This window comes from Nannospalax galili, unplaced genomic scaffold, assembly GCF_000622305.1.
Source record: "Nannospalax galili isolate Female #2095 unplaced genomic scaffold, S.galili_v1.0 scaffold686, whole genome shotgun sequence".
NCBI classification, from domain to species: Eukaryota; Metazoa; Chordata; class Mammalia; order Rodentia; family Spalacidae; genus Nannospalax; species Nannospalax galili.
The window spans coordinates 337,359-359,768 of NW_008355472.1; the positions used below are offsets into that span (position 1 = coordinate 337,359).

The 22,410-nt window shown below is 39.0% G+C and overlaps 1 protein-coding gene across 1 annotated transcript in view; it reads right to left on the reverse strand.

The window, feature by feature from the left end:
• Ppme1 (protein phosphatase methylesterase 1) overlaps positions 1 to 22,410 on the reverse strand; it is a 74,543-nt gene that overhangs the window by 18,586 nt on the left and 33,547 nt on the right. Inside the window, exons 2-7 of the mRNA XM_008852707.3 lie at positions 17,145 to 17,238; positions 16,542 to 16,634; positions 8,093 to 8,150; positions 7,339 to 7,390; positions 4,664 to 4,818; positions 3,757 to 3,847 (exon numbers count right to left, since the gene is read on the reverse strand). Of these exons, the coding sequence (XP_008850929.1) occupies positions 3,757 to 3,847; positions 4,664 to 4,818; positions 7,339 to 7,390; positions 8,093 to 8,150; positions 16,542 to 16,634; positions 17,145 to 17,238 (543 nt within the window). The remainder of the gene's footprint in view (positions 1 to 3,756; positions 3,848 to 4,663; positions 4,819 to 7,338; positions 7,391 to 8,092; positions 8,151 to 16,541; positions 16,635 to 17,144; positions 17,239 to 22,410) is intronic.

Here is a 22,410-nt window from a genome sequence, read left to right on the forward strand (position 1 = left end):
CCTCAGGCACTGCCCACCTTATTTTTTGAGGCAGGTTCTCTCAGTGGCCTGGAGCTTGCCAAATAGGCTAGCCTGGTTGGCCCAGAAATCCACTTATCTCCACCTCCCCCAGAGTGGGGATTATAAGCATAAGCCTCCATGCCTGATTTTCTTACATGGGTTCTGGGGACTGAACTTAGGTCCTCAAGTGTGCACAACAAGCACTTTGCCAACTGAGCTGTCTTCCCCTTATATTAGATTTATCCTGCACTTATTTCCTGGGATTTCTTTTCTTGATCTACTTATTTTATGTGTTTGAGTGTACTGCCTGCATGTGTCATGCAGTGCCTGTGGAGGACATAATAGGTCATCAGATCTAGAACTGGAGTTAGGATGGTTGTTAGCCACCATGTGGGTGCTGGGATTTAAACCTGAGTCTTCTGCAAGAACAGTCAGTGCTCTTAACTGCTGAGCCATCTCCAGCCCCTCCTGGGATTTCTTTTGTCCAGTTCATCTCTATCATGCCAAACCCAGTGGTCACCCTTGGGCTTCCTGTTACTTGCTTTCTCAACAGTGTCTGACACAGTTTGTCTTTCCCTCTTTCTATAGATGTGCTATATTGTCCTGGTTTTCCTTCTACCTCATCAAGTGTGTCTTTTCAAGTTCTTTTGTTCAATTTTCCCCTTCTTTCCAAGCTTTAAATACTGGGATGTATCCCAAGGATAAACTCTTGGATCGTAAAAACAAACAAACAAACAAACAACAAAAAAAAAACATTGCGCAAATTGCCAAGCTGAGAAAGGCAAAGACCAAAGAACTCAACCACCAAACTGGGTTAAATGTACACTGCTGAGTTTTCTATACATAAATATAATTTAAAAATTGCTCTTCAAAAAAAATAAACATCCAATCTCTCAGTGACTGCATTCAACCTTTCAGTTTTAAATCTTATCTATGTGATGACTAGTCTCTCTCTAGCTCAGCATCTTCTAAATAATACTAATATTTACAACTGCCCGATTAACATTTCCAGTTAGATGTGTAGTATGCATTTCAGATTATATAAACAACTTACTCTCTGCCCCATTTGCTACCAAATGACTTCTTTCTGCCTCTACTGTTCACCCAATTAGGTTAAAAACCCTTCAATTCCCTCCCTCCCTACCTTCGTCTTTCTCCTAAACTACAAACCACAGGCAAGTCTTATCAGTTCTATTTTCAAAATATACATTTAACCAGCTTGTTTCCTCTGTGGCCACAATTATTTTCCTATAGAATCATAAGTCTCCTAATCAATTTCATGCTCCCATTATCACCCTGCTCCCCACTCTCTCTTTTTTTATTTTCTCAGAGCAGCCAGAGTGGTATCAGGGTAGAATCAGGATATAAATCAGGGTAGATTCAGAGTAGAATCAGGCTATAAATCCCTATGTGTCTGTCTTCAAAGCCTAGCTATGTATGCATGTATGTATGCATGTAGATAGGCAGGTAGGTAGAAAGGTAGGTAATTTGGACTTACTATGCAGGTCAGACTGGCTGCAAGCTAGTGACCTCTGTGCCTCAGCCTTCCAAGTGCTGTCAGGCAGGCACCACCATGTAAGGCAAAGCCCAGTTCTTAATGACTATACCCTTTAGTTTTTCATCAGGAAAACTAGGAGAGTAGAAATAGTAATTTGTTGGCTTTATACTTTAACATTTTTTGGCCTCTTAACCTAGAGTGGCCAAAGTAGTCATGAATCATATATAATCTTGACATACATACACATACATACATACATACATACATACATACATACATATATACATATCCTGGAGAGTATAAAACAAAATCATTAAATACACCATTTTGTTTTTTCTGATTCTTGGGCTCAGAAAGTAGTTTCTAAAATTCAGCGACACACACAGAACCAAGAACATTCACGCATTCAACATATAGAACAGTCACCCTATCCTGCAGCTGACACTAGAATCAAGACAAGGCCTATTGTGAGCCCTCAGGTGACCTGGGCACCTTCTTTTATAACCCTTGTACTTCTTTCTTTTTTAGTTTACTTACCTCTTTGTATCTTTAGAGTCTGTTTGTTTTTTAAAAATACTTATTTTTTACGTTATGTGTATGAGTATATTGCCTGCACCTGTGTTGCTGTATGCAGACCCCCTGGAACTGGAGTTAAGGATGGTTTTTAGCCTCCATGTGGATGCTGGGAATTGAATCCAGGTCCTCTGCAAGAGTAGCCAGTGCTCTTAAAAACTGAGCCATCTCTCCAGCCCCTTGGATTGATTTTTTTGAGACAGGGTCTCACTATGTAGCCCTGGCTGGCCTCGAACTCAAGAGACCTGCCTACCTCTGCCTCCTGAGTGCTAGGATTAAAGGTGTGCACCACCATGCTCAGCCTTGTTTTTGATGACAGAAACTAAGCTTAATTCATTCCCATTTCTTTCCTCACATGTTAAGACAAAATGCTTATTGGCTGAATTAACTTTTAAAGTTTGGAAAAAGGACAAATTTTAGATAACTGAAATACACCCAGAAGATTTTTTTTAACTGGTTATCTCTGGGGAAGAAGGCAGGGGACCTGAGGTATATGCAGAGCTGACAGCAGTCGCTTTCTCAGTGCCATGGCTGTCCAGGACAGACCTTTGGTATTTCTGAGAAAGGAGGAATTCTGTGTGTGGTAGACTCCATCTCATCAAACACAAACATTCTAGTTCTGGGCCCTCTCTCCCAGAAAACCTTCCAAGGACACATCTATGAGGTTTTAGTTTTTCAACTGATATCTCTGATCCAATTAACAGACATTCTACCACTAGGGCAGCCCACAATATACTGTATGATATCTACAAGTGCAAAAGAAGAAGCTTCTACCTTTATGATGCAGGAAGTATATTAAGAGAGAAGTTAGTAGCTAGGCATTGTGGTGCATACCTTTAATCCCAGCGCTCAGGAGGCAGAGGCATGTCAATCTCTGTGAGATCAAGGCCAATTTGGTCTACATAGTGAGTTCTAAGCCAGCTGGGGTTATAGGGAGACCCTGTCTCAAAGACCAAAAATACTCAGCCAACCAACCAAACAACAAAAAAGAGAGACATTAGTGAAAATTAGCAACATGAACAAATTTCTCAACAAAGGACTGGGAATCTTTAGAGGCAAAAGGTACACAATAAAAGTCACTAGCAATTTTTGCTGACAGTATTCTGGTAATGTGAAAATATTCAGGAAAGCATTCTGGAGACAGGACTGGAGATAAATTTTGAAGAAAAGATTGAAGGATGCTGAAAATATTTTATACTGAGAGTATCCTCCTGTGGGGAGGAAAAGTGTTTCATTGATCTTTGAAATTAAGTTTCATACATATTAAAATTATTGGTTGGATTAATGAATACAGATTTTAGGGAACAGGGCTTCCATCTACCCTATTTCTCCATTTTTATCTGAAATATAGAAAGTGAATCTAGAACCATGGAACATCAGAAGTGGAAAGCCTTAGAGACTGCCTGGTCCAAGTTCTCACTTTAAGAGCAAAATCAGCTAGACAGATGATGACCTGCAATTACCGATACCCTAGGAGATACAATATTGGAAAGGTTCACACTTTAGAGAATTGAGCCAATTATCAACCATTTTTTAAAAAATATTCTGCTTTAAAATATTTCCTTACATACTTTACAAAAAAGGTTTAGAACATGATCTTCTATTTCTTTGATCTTGGCATCTGAGGTGACAAAATAGAAAAGCTACAGTCTTTAATAGTAAAATAGCATAGACTGGTGGGTTACCTCCACTCAATAGCATTCTCCAGAGACTTGAAGGTTTTAGGACGACCACGCAAGAAATTCTGCATGCTATTGAGAGCATCCATGGCTGTACCTAGATAATAAACAAAAATTTTAACGACATCACTAAACATGTTCTTTCTGTTGACTATTCTTTATTTTAGACTAGCATACAAAGCACTGGGTTTCATCATACATATGTGTCACTGTATGTTGCTCTCAACTGTTCCCTCCCCTACTACCCTCTTCATGCTCCATCCCTTCAACTGGTTCTCTTTCTTCCCCCAATTAATTTCCAGTAACTGGGGGCACACCCCAGAAGTATAGTCTGTTCCCAGGCTCCCCTTTGTCTTTGTGCTTCTCAATGCTATGAGACAAGCAGAGTTTTGTTCCTCCACATGATCCTACCAGAATTTTCTACCTCACTACATCCTAAAAGCAATGGAGCAGCCAACTATGGACCAAAACCTCTGATACCGTGAGCCGAAAGAAATCTTTGTTCCTTTAAATCTCTTATCTCAAGTATTATGCCACAGTTGCAAAAACTGAGCAATATACGAAGTAAACTCTCTATATATCTACCCCCTGATGACAACAGAATTCAGTGATGCTTGGGGAAGAATAAAGTTTTAGAAAATTCCAAAGATTAACATCATAACCAGTTTCTGATATGGCTCTCAATAACTGTGGCCTCCTGGTACCCACTCCCTGTGTAGTACCCCCACTATGGCTAGCTTGTACAAGCAGCAACAGAACCTCTCAGGAAAAATGACTCTATAATTTTACAAAGACACAGGGACATACTTCAAGATGAATGAAACTGACGATAAATCAATACATGGTAATAATGTATCATGGTTGTCTCCTATAAATTATTGAATCTGGTGTGGTCAGTACTAAGAAAACTTACCTTCCACGACATCAATCATACACAGGCCCAAGAGGCTTGGCACCAGGTTAGACGATGCTGTGTGCACTGCAATGGCACCGCCCATGCTATGCCCAATCAGCATAATTGGAGGAGGGAGGTCCCCATACATGGCTTCAACCACATTGCCGACATCTCTGGAGAGAAAAGGGGTAATGTGAAGATGCTATAGGAGGAAACTAAAAATGGTCTTCTTTCCCAGTTCCTTCTTTGGGTCTATTAACTAATAGCTCTGGAAATGTTAAAGATCTATAAGGCCATCTTACAAACATACCTACATAAACCTTACATGGTCCCTGGTATCTATGCTGATAGACACCTAATTCTCCTGGGAAATAGCAGGTTATGGACTAAGAACCCCACATTTCTGATCTTCCATTGCATCATAAGCTTATCATTCTACATAGTTAGTACAACTGCATAAACAGTATCTTTAATTTTTTTCTTTTAATTTTTCTAAATTTAATAACCACATGATTAGAAGAAGCATTTCATTACAGCTTTAACATATTCAGTATCACATTCCAGAGCAAGAGTACATCTCTTTCAAAAGTGGCTGTAAATTTTTACGTTCACAGTTGAATTAATACAGTTATATACCTTTAACTTTTAACCTAAGCTTGACATTCTGGAGAAAATATTTATTTGAAACTTTGGTTTTCTCATTTATAAGGCAATGAAGTTTGCAGTCACAAGATGAGTATCAGGACTCAGTTTATTTTTTAAATATTTATTTATTTAATATGTATGTGTGTGCATATGCACATGCCACAGTACATGTGTGGAGGACAATTTGTGGGAGGGAGTAGGTTCTTTCCTTCCAACATGTGGGCTCTGGGGATTGAACTTAGGTCATCAGGCTTGGTGGCAAGCACCCTAATCTCCTGAGCCATCTCAACAACCTCTCAGTTTATTTTTAACTATGTAGTCTTAGATTCATTAACTAGTAGACATTGAATTTCAACATCAATAATGTGAAGTTAAGAATCACCTACTGCTCTTCATTGTTTTGAGATCTGTGTGAATGTGAAACTATTTTTAGACAGCTAAATTGTTGTTAGTTAAAATGAAGTCTCAGCTCAAAAAAAAATTTCCAAGTGTCTTCACACCAGCATTACTCCTATACCAACCACAAAATACTCTGTGAAAGACAAAATGATAAGAAGGATGGTTTGAATGTCTCTCTCAAATTCATTTATTAATTATCAAGTGTTAATATTTGTAGTTTTACATGTATTATCTGTTGGAAAAACAAACATTTTTGAAAGTTAAGGATCATGATCTGAGAAAGAAGATGGATGCTCAGAGCTCATTTTTAACAGATTTGTTCTAGTTAATAGTATTTGGAGGTAGAACTTATGAAGGTGATTGGCTCAAAAGGGATCTTGCCTTGTGAATGGACTAACCCATTTACAGATTAACGAGCCATCATGGGAGCTGCTTGTTATGAAGGACAGCTCTCTCTGGCTTATAGCTGTCTTATCATGTGAAATCCTCCATCATGTTATGATCCAAGACAAGCACTGTGCTCTTGTCTAGACTTCCCAGGCTCTAGAACAAGGAGTTAAAATAAAGCACTGCCCTTTATAAATCACCCAAGCTTATGGCATTTGGTGATACATAAACAGAACACAAGTGCCTATCACATGCTGTGAACTTTCTATAACACTGTCTAATGCAATCTTTCAGCAGTAACCTTGTCTGAAAGGATCTTTATTACTATTCTTTTTAAAAATTTTATTTATTTTTACTTTAAGTATATGAGTGTTTTACCTGCATGTATGTAAGTACACCACATATATGCAATGCCTGCAGAGTTGTTGGCCACCATGTAGGTGCTGGAAACTGAATTCAGGTCCTCTGCAAGAGTAATCAGTGCTCTTAATCACTGAGCCATCTGCAAGGACCTCGGTCTGGTTCCTAGTACCCACATGGTGGCTAACAGCCATTTGTAACCTTAGTTCCAGGGGATCTGATGTCCTCTTCTGGCCTCTACAAGCATTGCACACACAGGTATACTTAACTTACGTGTAAATAAAACACTTATATGCATAAAATATTTTTTAAAAAGAATACAAATGCCAAAATCCTACTGCTAAATGTACTACTTCAGTAGGTCTGGGATAGGCCCAAAGCATCTGCATTTTAAACAAGTTCTCAGATGATTCTGATGAGTGAACAAGACTGAGTGCTACTGTATATGTGAAACTCAACTCTGGAGACCCAGTGTATAATTAGCTATTCTTTAATACCCCGTTTTTACCTTTCTATGACACTGGACAAAAAATGCAGGCATGTTATCTTCATGTGCTTCAAGGCTTCTTGCATTCAGCTACTTTTCTAAACATGTGTCTATGACATATATCCACATTCCATTTAATCCCACCAACATAGGAAAACATTTCAAAAATCCTCAACAAACTAAACAATTTTCAAGTGTTTATGTGATGACCATCAGACCAGATACATCAAGAAAGATGGAGGTGTCTTTCAAGACTAAACAGTAACAACAACCCAAAAGTAGAGAAGAGAGAACAGAAGTAAAATGTTCCTGCTAATGATTGTCCAACAATCACCCATAGTGTGGCAGCACAGTCATGCTACTGTTCACAGTGGTGATGAGTCAGGCAATCCATCAGCAGGGTTTGGCTCCTTACTTTGCCATTGTTTCTGCTGACAGGTCTTCAGAATTCTTGACTTTTGTTTCTCCTGAAAAGAAAAATACTTTTAAAAAATTCTTAAGGACAATGTCCTAGTTTGTTTCTTCATTGCTGTGACAAAACACTCTGACCACTACCACGTGGGGAGGAAAGGGTTTATTTATCTTACATCTCCTGGGTCACAGTTCATCAAGGAGCCCAAGGTAGGAACTCGGGGCAGGAACCTGGAGCACAGGGCATGGAGGAACACTGTTTATTGGCTTGCTTCCCTGGCCCCTGCTCAGCCTGTTCTCTTATGCAACACAGGCCCACCTGCCCAGGGGTGGCACCACCCACAGTGGGCTGGGCCCTCCCACATCACTCAACAATCAAGAAGGTACCCCATGAACATGGCCACAGGCCAGTCCAATCAAAGCAATTCCCCAACTGAGGCTCCCTCAACCCAGATGTATCAAGTTGACACTAAAGCTATCCAGCACAGACAGGAATTATAAAAGCAAGAGTGGATGAAATGGGTACTTTATGCTTTCCAGATTCAACAAGGACTTTCTATGTTCCAGACAAATCTTTATAGTTAGTTACTCTAAAAAGGATTAATTATAGTAGACTACCTACACACTAGGATTCCTCCCAAAGTATTCAGATAGAGTACACTGGTTATTTTATGACAATAAAATTTATAATGTTTAGGTTTATAACAAGGGGCTGAGTGACTACAATAGTGGTTATGGCTAATGAGGAATTCACTCACCATGACTTCGAAGATCCAGAGCCACAATCCTACACTGAACTCTACTAATAATTGCTGCCTATGAGGAAAAGAACAGAGTAGTTAGGTATGTGTTTAGTCCAGTTACCAATGACTTTGTTAAATGAACTGCAATCATAATTCAAGGTACCCAAGAAAACCAAAAGTAAACTGCCTTTCTAAAAGACTGTTTTTAAGTAAAATAAAAGAACAATAATTATTTGCTTTTTTAAAACACATATTGTGTTCTATCCCATCTTCAAAATAAATTTTCTCTACCCAAATCCCTCCTTAAACCTTAATTTGTCCTAGCCTGTCTCCAATACTGTACAAAATGAGCATGTCGATGCAAAGGCCCACAGCTTTCATCCATATTTCTTGCATTGCTTTTCCTTAGAGAATGAATTTCCTAAGATCATGAGCCAGTTTATAAAACTATCTCCGCTTAGGACATCACACAAACATGATATTTGAATCATTAAATTACTCTAAAATCAGAATAAATCATGCAATCTACTAGATTCACCTATGATAGATCTATCTATCTATCTATCATCTATCTATCATCTATCTATCTATCTAACTATCTATCTATCTATCTATCTATCTATCTATCTATCTATCTATTCCAGTTAAATAAAAACTATAGAAAATACTGTCATGAGAGAGATACAATTTTAGAGGTTTAGAGAAACCTGAAATAGGCCAGGCCTGGTGGCACATGCCTTTAATCCCAGCACTGAAGAGGCAGAGGCAGGTGGATCTCTGTGAGACTGAGGCCAGCCTGGTCACAGAGCAAGTTCCAGGCCAGATGGGGCTATAGGGAGATCTTATCTCAAAAAACAAAAACAAAAATCAACAACCCGAAAAACCTCTTCGTCCTCAAGTAAACAGATGTTCTGACAATCATACATTATAATTAGTGCTAGAATAAAAGAACAACTGTCTAATCTAACCCTCACATTTTACAAACAAGAAAACTTGAGACCAAGTGAAAGGGAATTATTTGTCTTTGGTCATATACCAAGTAAGTAGTAAAACTCAAACTAGCATTATGGTAAGTTACCAATGTACCAATTAGCATATATCAGATTAAGAAGTCAGAATTTTAAGTTACATTTTAAAAATCTTTCTACTTCTAGTGCTCCAACTAAAGACTTTAAAATATTTTATTATTTCTATTTTATGTGTATTAGTATATTGCCTATATGTGTGTAAGTATACTCATGTTGTGCAGTGTCTGCAGAAGTCAAAAGAAGGCAATGAATTTCCCTGGAACTGAAGTTGCGGACAGTTGTTAACCGCAATATGGGTGCTGGGACTCAAACCTGTGTTCTCTGCAAAAGCAGCCAGTACTCTTAAACACTGAGCCATCTCTCTATCCCCAAGACTACCTCTTTGAAGGCAACAATGCCTGAAATTCTACTATATTGTGGAAGATATCTGTTAATTTATAGGAGTTATTTAATGCATTTTGGTGGTAGTAAAACCTAAGACCAAAACAAATGCATAGTTAGGATATAAAGTTAATGGATAAAACTGTGTCAAATTTAAAAAAGAACTATGTTTAGAAGAAGTTAAAGATACATTTTAAGTCAGTAATGATCAATTTCAGCCTTCAACTTAAAAGCAATGATCTATAATCATTATGTGCCCATCAGTACATATGGACAAGAATATTAAAAACAAGGGGCTGAGGAGATGTCTCAGCAGTTGAGAGCACTGACTGCTCTTGCAGAAGACGGGGGTCCAGTTCCCAGCACTCCTGTAGTGGCTAACAACCGTCTGTAACTGCAGTTCCAGGGGATCCAGCTCCCTCTTCTGACCTCTGTTGACATTGCATAACATGGCAGTAGACATAAAAGTAATAAATAAAACATAAAAAAGGTTATTAAAAAACAAGTTTTCATTTTATTTACATTATCTAGATGGCATCTAAAAACTACCACAAATGAGTAATGCGGTTATAGTAATGAAAAAGATAATGTCCTTGCTCTCACAATGTTTATATTCTTGTATGACAGAAAAAGATGAGAAAGAAATAAATTAGTGCAAATTAATTCAGAAAGTAACACACATTTACAGATAGTGTCAAAGTATGTCTATGACAGTGACTTCTGATCTTGTCTCATAGTAGTACAGCTTTGTTATTTATGAAATAAGTGACAAGAAGCAGGTAAGAACTAGACATCTGTTGTATCAGCAAGGATAGCAAAAACAGCCAATATTTATTTATTAAATCTTATGGGGCACAACTCGCCAGTCTAAGTGCTTCAATGAGTTATCTTTCTTCTCACAACTCTTTAGACACAATTTTCATCCTTTTACAGGTGATGACAAAGAGCTGAGTATCTCCTGAGGGCCAATAATTGTAGAGCCAAGGTCAAATCCAAGAAGTCTAGTCCTAATGGTCTTCAACCTTGCCTGCCTAATGCAAGTGCCAAAGGAGCTCTGTGGACCACAAAAGAACAATATGACCATCAGAGATTCTGATTTTAGTGAACTACAGGAGTGGTCAAGTTTATCTCTATTTACTTCTGGAGCTTCCCAGGTGATTCTAAGATATAGAGAATTAGAGATAAGATTGGAAAAAAATATCCAGGTAGAGTCAGGCACAGTGGTACACCTGTAATCTCAGCACTTGGAAGGCTCTGGCAGGAGGAACTAGAGTACAAGCTCAGCCTGAGCTATAGGCAAGACCCTGTCTCCAAAGTGTGTGTGTTGAGAAGGGGATCCAGATCACTCTGATCCCACCAAATTAGACCATTTCAGCCTCTTTGAGAAGTAGGCTGAGAAAATATTAGCACAATATTTGTAGCTGGCAAAACAGGTTCTGAAGAATATGTCAAGTATTGATGAAGATGTGGAGAAATAACCACCCTCACAAACATGTAATATATTCAGACCTAGTAATATTTTGTTGAGAATCAGACATTTGTGTTTTGGTGCTGTCACTGGCTATGTGATTGCTCTAAATTTCAATATCCTCATCTGTCTAAACTTGAAAAGATTACAAAAAAGATAAATTGGGACTATGTACGTAGGCAACTCAGTCTGGTGCCTGCACAAAGTAAATGATTATGTCTTACAGTTGAAGGCAAATAGTATGAGAGCTAAGTCTTTCCTTTTTTCAATTCCTTCAGCTGTTCCTGAAATGTGACTGTTTCAAGTACTCTTAACTACCCAACTGGCTCTCCTCAAACACTTTCTGGCTTATCAATCTTAGTTTAATTTGTAATATGGAACTGAATGCAACCTTTTCTCTTCGGAAAATAATTTCTACTAAAAGCAAAAACAATTATTAAATGAAAGCAATAAAAAAAAATACAACTAGGGGCTAGTCTAGTCAGTAAAATGCTTGCTGAACAAGCACAAGGACCCAAGTTTGAGGCCCAGAACTCACAAAGAAAGCTAGGTGTAATGGTTTGCATTTGGAATCCTGACCATGAGGAAGCAGAGACAGGAGGATAACTGGGCTCACTGGTTAGCAAGTCTAGACTAATCGATGAGGCCCAGGTTCCAGTAAAAGGCCCTGTTTCCAAAAACAAGGTGGATGGCTCCCAAGGAACAATTCCCAAAGGTTGACTTCTGGCCTCCACACACACATGTACATATATAACCGCACACCTGTACACACATGAATACATACACATACTCACATAAAATGTACAACTGAAAACCTAGAAAATAAAAACACTGAGGAAAAATCACTCGTAAGACAGAAAGGCACTGGCATAGCAGAAGGACAAACACAATCAGAGAAGAGATGAACACTGGTCCACATAATGCCAGATCATGAGACTGCCTTAATTCACTCCTTCATGCCCTCTATTCCACTGCCCAGGAGAATCATTATGGTGCAAATATTCTGCCTCACAGATACGTCCAGTTCCTCTAACCACTTACCACTGATCATGTCTCTCATGCTTATAAGGTGCTTGGGTCTATTTTTTCTAGTTACTGTTCACTTTTTAACTGCTTTCTGTATCCATAGGTATGTTCTAAGGTTTGAGGAACTCTGACCTTTAGAGTCAAGTCCCTTGCTAGATTTTTTTTTTTTTTTTTTTTTTTTTTTTTTTTTTTTTTTTTTTTTTTATCTTTTTTGAGACAGGATCTCCCTGTAGCCCCAGCTGTCCTGGAACTCACTAACTTTTACACAGCCATTTTTTATTTGAACACTGAAATGATTAATTTTAGATAAAAGCTTTTCCTCAATTTAGATCCTAAATGTGCAATTTCTTGGTAAATATTTTGAGGATTCAACTAGCACAAAAAAGCTCTATTGATCTATAACACCAAAGACGTTTGAAAGTATCTAGTGTTTTTCCAAATAGAAAGATTTTTCTGGAATATATTATTTGACAGATAAAAACCATGCTTCCAATGAATCACACTAATGAAAATGAAACTTCCCACATCTGTGCTCTTCATCGCTATCCCTTTATGTCTTGTGGCCATGTCTCCTAGACTTTGTGATATTTTCTAATCATGTTAAACAACTTCTTTATCAGTCATATAAAAATGATGTATTTAATAAATACTTTATACAATTACACAGTTTTCTGCTTTTTAAAAAAGATTTATTTTTATTTTATGAGTGTTTTGCCTGCATACATGTATGTGCACCATGTGTGCAGAATGCCTGTGGAGAACAGAAGAGGGCATTGGACCCTCTGGAACTAGGGTTACAGGTGATTGGTAACTGCCATGTGGCTGCTGAGAACCGAATCTGGGTCCTCTGCAACAGTAGCCAGTGCTTTTAACTGCTGAGTCGTCTCTCCAGCCCTAGTTTTCTGCTTTAAAAAAAAAAATTGTTTTACTAAATTTTTGCAAAGCTGATACAATATATTGATCATATTTAGATCCCCTCCCCATCTGTAACCCTTTTAATGCTCCCGTTCAATTTCATGTACTTTGTCATATATATTAAGGTCTACTGAGTCAAATTTGTGTTTTCTGTTTTCTTAACAGAATACAGCAATCAAAATTTAACCTCTTCTTAATTGTTTGAAATAGCACCAACTCCAGGACAGGCTGTATGTGCTAGGCGTATCAGAATAAGGCAGTTTCTGATCAAGGCTGTCATGATCTAACTTACTGATCATATTGCTCATCTCTGCACTACTACATTACAACATGCACATTTTGCTGCTACTTACTCATGCACAAAACATTCCTTGAGTACACATCAATATAAATAAGCTATAGCCTTTGCTCAAAAAAAGCCAGATGTGCTCTATAAGGCACATACTGGATTTAGAAGACAGTATAACAAGGAATATAATACATGTTTCTTAGCTTGGATATGGTTTAAACACTCCCTCCCCAAACTTCAGATGTCAAAATTTAATCTCTATAGTGAAGAATTAAGAGGATAAAATAGTCTGACTGTGGTGTTTAGAGGCATGTCCTTTAAACAATGATCTGGATCAGATAACATCATAAAGGAGGAGACTGCATAACTGAATCATGGTAGCCTGCTTTACTTATTTACTTGGAGAGATGGGGTCTCTTTGGAGAATAGGAGATAGGGAGTTCAGGCTGGCCTTAAACTTATGATCCTCCTGCCTCAGGCTCCTGACTGCTGAGATTACATGTACACACCACTACACCTGGCATTTTCATGGCATATGACGCTATGCCACCTTAGACTCTTATCAGTCAGAAGGCCATCAATAGATGGGGCCCTCTATCCTGAATCTTAAAACCTAGAAGCCAAAATAAACCTTTCTCATAACTCATCCCATCTGTGGTACTGTGTTATTGGCCACAACAATGAAAGAAAATTGACACATCAATAATTTTTATATTGATTACCTGTTGAAATGATAGATTAGATACAATGGGCAAAACAAAATGTTTTTAATTACATTCGTTTATTTATCTAATGTGTGTGGGTACTCAGATGTCATGTGCACATGTGGAGAAGTGGAGGCAGGAGTTGGTTCTTCCATCATATGGGATCCAGGGATCAAACTCTGGTCATCAGGCTTGGTAACAAGAACCTTTACCCACTAAGCCATCTCACCAGCCCCAAACAAAATGTGCTTAAAAATAATTTCACTGTGGACACTATGGACCGGGCATGGTGGTGCACACCTTTAATCCAGGCACACAGGAGGCAGAGGCAGGCAGGTATCAGTGAAACTGAGGTCAGCCCAGTCTACATAGTGAGTTCCAGGCTAGTGGGGGCTACAGGGAGACCCTGTCTCAAAAAACCAAAATAATAATAACAACAATAATTTTACCTATGTTTTAAGCTGTTTAATATCTCTACTAGAAAATTAAAACCACCCATGTGCCTTATATTAGGTTTCTAATTGGCAGCACTGATCTAGAACACAAAAGAGCTTGGTGCTGGTAGGCAAATCATATAGCATACCCTATAGTAAGGAAAGAAATAACAAACCTAAGCCAAATTTCACCCCCCACCCTTGCAGTGCTGAGGATTTAACACTGCCAGGTTCAAGGTGAAATGTGCAGGGCTGTGATTCACGGCCATTTGTTTCGGGTATCTGGTGCTGCATTCACTTGCTCCCATTTTCTGTCCTTCAGCCTCTCTAGTGGTAAACAGAGAAGTGTGTATATTTGCACACACAAGAAGAGATCACTTCATTTAGACAAAGGTGCTGCTAGTATCTTCCTTAGACATCTTTCTCCTTGTGCATGGACTATCTTAATCTTGAGTCAAAGACATCAGCAAGACTCACAAACTGCAGAATTCATCTTAGCATATACTCCTTAGGGCAGACCAGAGGACCACCAGTCGAGAATTGTTTATTTCCTAGGAACTCACAAGCGCAAAAAATGAAATAAAACAAAATAAAGCATCGCTTAAAAAAGAAGGCAGTCAACATTCCAGTATGCGTGGGAGAGGGACTCATGAGGCTCCACCCCTAGCTGAGAAGCTACTGGCAGCCCATGGGAGCCATTTTTTTTTCCAAGAGCATGGCCACTAGGAGGCTGCTCTTGCACCCATGGATGACTCACATCCATGCACATGCAAGCAGCACTAGGTGGACTCGGTGGGTTATTTAAAAAAAAAAAAGACATGAAGGTGGGAGGAGACAGTCCTGGGGGACTTGAGGGAATAGGAGGAAGAATACAGGTTGAGTATGAGCAAGATATAGCGTATTCATATATGAAATATATGAATATTTAAATAATTAAAAATATTCAAAAAAGAGAAAAAAATATTATAGGAGTAACCAACCACTCTTTAATTGGATTTAAGGTCTGCATCCTAGTATGGAGCCCATACCTGACATTGTATCAGGCTTAGGAACCTGAGGCTAGACAGGTCACTCATAGGACATAGGGGAGAGCCTAATAGTAGTTTTCTCCTAAATAGTTATCATATTAAACTGACTCTTAATGACTTATTGTCATACCCATAGAGTAATGCCATCTCCTAACTTTCACCAGAGAAGTTTCCTTACACAACAGATGGTGATTGACACAGGAACCCACAGCTGGTCAATATGCAGACAAGAAGAGGCTACAGAGTGCTTATCCCTGAAGAGGACACCTATATCAAACAATGCTCCCAAGGCTCAGAGATCATTATGAAAGAGGGGGCAGAAGATCGTAAGAGCCAGAGGTGGTGGGTGAACACAAGGAAATAAGAGTTTTCCAGATAGCTGGTCAGTTTCTAATATGAATTCACATCAATGGTGACAGCATGCACAAGTCCCAGGCAATCTCAAACCAGAAAAAAACCCAGCAAAGACATGAGGAAATAAGAAGCTCCAACCCCACCTAAGAAAATTGTGGTAACAGATGACTGCTGAGAGGGGCAGAGACAGTCTCTTTCAAGAATGGGACTCTTGGTAGGTTAACCAGCTCCAATGGATGTACTCATACTGAAGGACATTTGGAGACACAAATTATCTATAGGCGTGTGTGTGTGTGTGTGTGTGTGTGTGTGTGTGTGTGTAATAGAGTACATTAAATTGGGCAGGGGGCAATATGGGAAGGTGATCTAAATACCATCAAATTATACTGTATTAAAATCACAAAGATTCAATAAAAATGTTAAAAAAAATAAAGAAATATTTTCCAAATAGTTCTGAGATATCTCCATGTAAAAGTACCATGGAGTCTCTGAAGAAGACAAAGTAGAAGACGTATTCTAAGGCACCTGAATATTATCTATTCCTCTATTATTTAAATTACCGAGATACAGACCTCCTACTTTTGAGAAGTCACAATTCCATTCCCCTCATCCCAATGCACATATATACAAAATTTTATGAACTATTAGAAGGCACTAAGACCCACCTCAGTTAAGAGCCTCTGGCTTAAAGAACAGGGCATACCAGGGCAAGATTTGCAATCTACTCCATCCCTAACAGTCTTACATTAAGCAACAAATGAGTGTGGAGAATTAGCTAGTCAAAGCATTTGGAAAAGAGTGATTATACCCCATTACCTTCTACTACCAACAACTTACCGTGAACACAGCCCAGGAAAGGGCAGAATGGCCTCCTCCATGCAGAAGGAGCAGGACCGGACCCTCGGAACCACTCTTGTAAACTCGAAAAGTGTATGAATAGTTAAAGATGATACATTTAAGTTTTTTTCTTAAGGTTTTGATTAGTTATAACAATACTGATTTCAAAAAAATCCAGGCAGCAACAAGCTATATACAAAACTGTAAATTTTCATAGAAACTTAGATGTTTCTGAGACATCAAGGCTGTTTTGAAGTCTCCTGCCAGAATGTCCTTTAAAAAAAAAAATGAAAAAAATACTTCTTTGGTTTCCAAAAACTAAAACAGTTCAACTTCCTTGGCTCATAGAACTTGAAACTGGATCCCCAGGATATATATTACATTCAGGAATTTAATCCTTAATCCCTTCCCAGGTGTTAGACAATTATAGCCAAGACACATACTGAAAAGGGCCTGAAGAATGTTAGTGGTAATACTCCATGCTATATATAAAGAGGTAGGAAATAAGCGGAAAGCAGCAAGCACAAAGGACACTGCAGCAGCTGCAGGTCTAGCAGGCAGCAGCACACGCTTACTAAGGAGAAGCAATCACGTAGAGGATATATCCTTGCCAGTCTCATTCTCTACTTCCACGTCTTCCATGGACTCAAAGTACTGACTCCAAGGAACAGGAGAAAAGTCCCGTTTCCTTCCAGGGCTAAGGGGAGAAAAAAAGACAGGGAGAGACATTTCAAGTAAAAAACAATTACGCACAAGAAGATATCTTGGCCAACAGATGCTAAATGTATATCTCAAAAGAAAACAGCGAAGTATTTTCTCATAATGACATAAGAAATTCATAATGCACCACAAAAATATATTCAAATAAGTCCAAACATTGATTTAAAATTGTATACAATTAGCTCATTAATGTAGTTGCTCACAAATAAATTCTGATGATATGTGCATATCACAAAATCTATTTATTTCTCATTGAACTTGGTATGTGGCCCATTCCTCTCCTTGTTCACTCTTATAATTATTCTTAGTCACTATTATTTTTCACATCTTTCATGTATTATCTTGCTATATCTCAATCAGCCAAAACACAACCTTCACGGAAGGCAAACTGATGAGGGCAGTATCTTAAACTTCTGGGAATGTATCTGAAGAGCTGTCCACAGAGCAGTGAAATGACCTATAGAGTTAATGCAGCACTGGCTGTAAGAGAAAAGCTGCAAACAGCCTAAATACCTACCAACGAGGGACTAAGTGTGGCACAAGAAGAAATAATATTTAATTTCAAAAGAAGGAAGAAATTACATACAAATAAAATTCTTTCTATATGGACATATAATAACTCTAAGGGCCAGGTGTGGTGGCACAAGCTTATAATCGCAACACTTGAAAGGCTAGAAGCAAGAGAAATCAGGGGGAGTTTAAGGTCATTCTCGCCTGTGTAGGGAGTTAGAGGCCAGTCTGAGCTACAAGAGAACCCATCTTTTAAAACAACAATAACAAAAATCAAAATACACCATCAAATAAAAGACAAACATGATATACATTCTACTACTTATATGAAACTGAGAAATACACATAAATATAACTGCTTAGCTATATTTAAAGTACCTCTGGTAGGCTATTAACATACTATTGATCATCCCCTCAGACAGGAAGTATGCTTGGGAAACTTTCAACCTATATTCTTTTCTAACTTCTTCATGATTACTAAAAACCACAAATTTTGAAATAAAAATTGGGCCAGTGATGGCTCAGTACGTAAAGGCAGCTGTCACCAAGCCTGACGACCTCAATTCAATCCTCAGAAAGAACCCATGTACGTGGTGGAAGGAGAGAACAGATTCCTGCAAAATGTCTTCTGACTTACACACACACAAAATATATAATGTTAAAAAATAAAAATGAAAAACAAAACAAAAGTAAGTATTTTCAAGCTATTCTTTATCCTTGGATGAGACACAACAGAGAAATCCTATTTCCATTTCCAATCTTCTTCCTAGTCATGGAGAGAATTCAGATTTACCTCTTGCTAGACACCATCTTATTACATGCCATGGGGCTGAAGAGAAAAATCTACCTAAGCTGAGCGTGATGGTGCATGCCTTTAATCCCAGCACTTGGGAGGCAGAGGCAGGTGGATTTCTGTGAGTTCAAGGCTGGCCTGGTCTACATAGTGAGTTCCAGGCCAGCTGGGACTACAGGGAGACCCTATCTCAAAAAGTCCCCCTCCCCCCAAAAAGAAAATTTACCTAAGACAAAGCCCTTTAAAAGCTTAATACAAAAGCATTCTTGGGTATCTATAATACTGAAAAGAACTAAAATGGAATGGCTGAGTAGTAGGGGATGTATCTATCAACAGTGATGCACTATGTGAATGTCTACACTGTTCCAAGCATTGAGATAGATCAGTAGTTCTCAACCTCTGCAACCACGAATTCACCTTTAAAAAATACTGGTGCTTGGGTCTCATTCCTGGAAACTGATGTAGGGGATCTAGGGTATAACCTGGACACTGAGAATTGTTCTCAAGTTGAAAGACAAATGCTATAGATAGAAAGGTGAAAGGTAAATAATACAATTTGGAATGAGAGAGGAATTAAGATTCCTTAAAGTTCCTACCATCTCTGTAGGTAGGTTGGAGGTTCTCAATATTTTTTAAAATTTTATTATTTTTATTTTATGTGTATGCATGTATTGCCTGTATTGTCTGTATGTAGATAAGTGCACCCATGTTGTGCAATGCCCACGGAGGTCAGAAGAGGCTGTCAGATCCCCTGGGACTGGACTTATGGACAGTTGTTAGCTGCCATGTGGGTGCTGGGATACGAACCCAGGTCTTCTACAAGACCAACCAGTGTTCTTAACCACTGAACCATCTCTCCAGCCCCGGTTCTCAATATTTTAAAACATTTTTTATATTTTTACTAATTCTTTGAGAGTGTCACATATTGTATTTTGATCATATTCACACCCCTCCCTCAACTCCTCCAAGATCCACCTCTGCTTCCCTACCAAACAACCCAACTACCCACCCAACTTTGTGTACTCATTTTTTCAAAACCCACAGAGTCCAATCCCACATACTCTTGGGTGTGTGGCCATCTACTGGAGTGTGGCTGACCCACCAGGGGCCACATTCTTAAAGCAAACTAAACCTCTCTCTCCCAGAAGCTAGCAGTTACCAACAGTTCCCTAGCTAGGGTAGGACATCATGACTCTCCCCCCTCCATGCTGACATTTTGTCTTGCTTAAGTTTGTGGTGGCCTTATTGCTGCCACAACCTCTGTGAGATCACAAGTGCTACTGCCCTTGGTGTCCTGAAAACGCTTTGTTCTCTTTCTGACTTAGGTTGTAATGACTAGGTAAAATAATACATCTGTTTAAAGATTTAATATTTTTATTCGTGTGTGTGTGTACGCACACAACCACAAAGGCTAGAAGAGGGTGTTGGAACTGGAGTTAATAAGTGCTTGTGAGCCAGCCTGACATAGGTGCTGGGAACTGAACTTGGTCCTCTGGAAGAACAAGAAGCACTCAACTGCTGAGCCAACTCTCCAGCCCCCCAAATAAAAAATCTAACATATCTAGCAGTTGGTAGTTGCTTGGGAAATAGGTAGCCTTATTTTTTTTTAATAGAAAAAGTGCCTTTATCAAAGTATATTACAATTTCAGCCTGGGCCAGCTTGTTCTGTTTGGGGGTTAAATATAAATTCTAGTGGGAACACTAGAAACAATTTCTAATTCCACTTACTCATTAGTCACTCACAAATACACTGATGTACACAGTAACTCCACAACCACAACCTGGAATGTCAAACGTTATATATAATATTCTAAAAATCCAAGTATGAATTTCTGTACCAAAGATATCATCATAGTAATAGCACCTAACATTTACTGAACATAGCAGTGAGCCACCAGGCTCTTTACTGAAATGTTCTTTCTAAAACGTTACAGCAATAGTTCACTGGAATGACTGTATTTAATCCTTATAAAACTGAGTTATTTTTATCCCATTTCAAAGATCAAAAAAGTTTTAGAGATATAAAGTGCCCAAGGTCACACCTAGGTGGTGGGATTCAAATCCAGCTTCTCACCTCCAGTGCCTGCCTCTCCACATCACCCCAATGCCGCATTCCCTCAGCTTTCTGTTCTCTCCCACACCCACATGTGTGCAAAGCAGTCAGGCCTTAGTGCTGCACATTTTCAGTAGCTTCCTTTTCAGAGTCTAATATAACTAACTGTGCCCACGCCACAGAAACTTTGAGTTGGCCAGACATCAGTTAAAGAAAAATTACATGTAAAAACAAAAGTTATTTCCAGAGGAATGCACTCCATTCCTAATTTTCTTCTTTAAAAAAAAAAAAAAAAAGACAAAGGGAAAGAAAGGTTTTAACGTATACCAACTACATGAGCCCATTTGGTTAAGGAGTCAGTAATTCCAAACTGTCAAAGGTGGGTCTTCATACAGAGACTGCTGAGCACACCTTTGGTATCTTCTTTTGAACATTTACTTGTTTATACACTCCCAAACTTTGGTTGATTTTGCAGACAATATTAGACATTAAATAGAACTTTAAAATTTTTTCATTCAAGGAACTTTTAAAAACTCTTATATTCACTCTGCTTCCATGGGCCTACACAACCCGCAGGACTCTTTCCAAGGTAAGTCGATTGGTCCCTCTGTGCCTTGACACCCCCAGCCTCATTCATCCTCCCACTCCCCCCGCCCTCGAGCCTGGGACCTGTCCAATTCCTCCTCCTGGTGTTCCAGACACCGGGGGAAGAATCACCACTGCTTCCTGATCCTTTGCATCCAGATCAACCCAGTTCCTTCAAGGGTCCCCAGGAGCCCTCTGGTCCTGGCCCCCTCTCGCCTCCCTCTGCTTCCCTGGGCTGCACACCACTAGCCTCTTTCCTGGACACCGGGGCTGACCTATCTACTTCCTGATCCTTTCATCCAGACCAACCCAGTTTGTCAGTGCAGTCCCCAGGAGCCATTGGGGCCTCTTCCCACCCCCATCTCCCTTTGCACCTCTAGGTGGCATGGCCACCAGCTGCCCGAGACCAGCATCTTCCCTGGGCCCCGCTCCCAGGCCAGTCCAACACCCAAATTCCTGACGTCAAAATCTTTCCTGGAGGGATCCAGACCTTAGGAGAAAGCCTGAGAGCATCTGATCCTCATCTGACTTGGGCCTCTGTGGGAACTCCTGAAGACAAAAACAATCTGGCCACTCCAATATAAAATCAAAAGAGAGAACCGGAAGCTTAGAGGAACCAGCATTTCATGCCCAAAAAGTAAACCACAAATACACATAAAGTTTACAAAAAGAAGCAGACCGAAACTTGAAGGCTTGAGTATCACACAGGAATCAGAAACTACAAAAGAAATTCACATGTCAAAATAACAGAGAAAAAATAATACCATGAAAAACCAAAATAAGATACCCCCACCAAATATGAATAGTCTTCTAGAGGAGTACAATCAGAACCCCCTAGAGATAATGCAGGACATGGAACTCAAAAGAACAATTATAAACATGATAAAAGAATTCAGTTAATTGAAAGAACACAAAGAAAGAACTGAAGGAAGATAGGGATAAACTTCTGAATGAATTCAGAAAAGAGCTAGAAATATGGAAGACTACTCAGGCTGAAAAGAAGAAGGAAGTGAAATACCCAGGAGAAAGCCTCACCAATAGGATGAATGAAATGGAAAACAGAGTATCAGCCAGGAGAAACAATAGGATGAATGAAATGGAAAACAGAGTATCAAGACTGGAAAATAAAGTAAACAAACAAGACCACTCAAGCAAAGATTATGAAAAATTTAAGAAATCACAAGAATGGAATATGCAGGATGCAGGAA